The 1,032-nt window shown below is 45.6% G+C and overlaps 1 protein-coding gene across 1 annotated transcript in view; it reads right to left on the bottom strand.

Annotated features, from left to right (window-relative positions):
• Nucleotides 1-1,026, bottom strand: part of LOC119591580 — a 1,669-nt gene extending 643 nt beyond the window's left edge. Inside the window, exons 1-3 of the mRNA XM_037940341.1 lie at nt 763-1,026; nt 312-432; nt 30-149 (exon numbers count right to left, since the gene is read on the bottom strand). Coding sequence (XP_037796269.1) covers nt 30-149; nt 312-432; nt 763-797 — 276 coding nt within the window. The 5' untranslated portion in view covers nt 798-1,026. The remainder of the gene's footprint in view (nt 1-29; nt 150-311; nt 433-762) is intronic.
• Between the last annotated feature and the right edge of the window lie 6 nt (nt 1,027-1,032).

The following is a 1,032-nucleotide window of genomic DNA, read 5'->3' as shown; positions in this document are numbered from 1 at the left end:
GCCCATCAACTCTCACTGCATATACATACCATCTTCACCCTGAATCGGGCCTCAGCGTTGAGGGAGGTGGTGACGGAGGTCTTGGTGAGTTGCCGCGTCTTGTCCTTGGGCTGCACCTGCACTGGCTCGATCACCATCTTCACATCCACCTGAAACCCAAAGCCATGAACTACATGAGATCCAGAAATTGTCAACGGCGCTCCACGCGAGGGACATATGTTTCGTCTTATGCCCTACATCTATACATACACCTGGTTCTTCCTTTATTGATTCATTTACGAAAGGCATCGAGCACTGGCTAAATTACTCACGTTGAGATTCTTGCCGGAAGAATCGAGAACAACATCTCCATCGCGCTGTATGTTCTCGAGGCCGGTAAGGTGGGCGTTGCCGGTCAGACGTTCCTGCTGGGTCGGGAAGACCTGGTCGGACCTGGCACAGAAGGGGCGATTTAATACATGTATTCTCACTATATAGGAAACAGTATATAGCATATGAAAAGTGACAGAAATGGGAGGCTAATTAGTCTACTTCAGATTTGAAATCAGGACTTGATATGTGTTCCGTGATAGATATTCGTTCTGCCACTTAGCATACAAAGTAGATGGATAATAACCACATACAAAATAGTTTATGACAAGCTACAGGACAATAACCAGATCACACAGTCACTACAACCAGACACTTAATGATACATGAAATATAATTATAGATGTATGAGATCGATCATCAAAGACAACTCGCGCGGCCTTTCCGACTTACTCTGAGAAGGTTCGCGGTTCAGCGGAATTTCCCATTCGGTTCTTCTTCTTGTTGTTCTTCTTGTTGTTCTTCTTGTTATTCTTCTTGTTATCCTTTTCCTTCTTGTTATTCCTCTTGTTCTTCTTATCGTCCTTCGCCCTGTTCTTCTTGTTCTTCTTGTTCTTGTCCTTGTTCTTATTGCTCTTGCCCTTGTTCTTGCTGTTCTTGTTGTCCTTGCCCTTGCCCTTGTTGTTGCGGTTGTTGCCTCTCCTCCGCTGGGGAGCCGAGCCG

This window comes from Penaeus monodon, chromosome 28 (assembly GCF_015228065.2).
Source record: "Penaeus monodon isolate SGIC_2016 chromosome 28, NSTDA_Pmon_1, whole genome shotgun sequence".
In the NCBI taxonomy this organism is placed as follows: Eukaryota; Metazoa; Arthropoda; class Malacostraca; order Decapoda; family Penaeidae; genus Penaeus; species Penaeus monodon.
The sequence above is the reverse complement of the archived record's forward strand: the minus strand, read 5'-3'. Positions and strand labels throughout refer to the sequence as shown.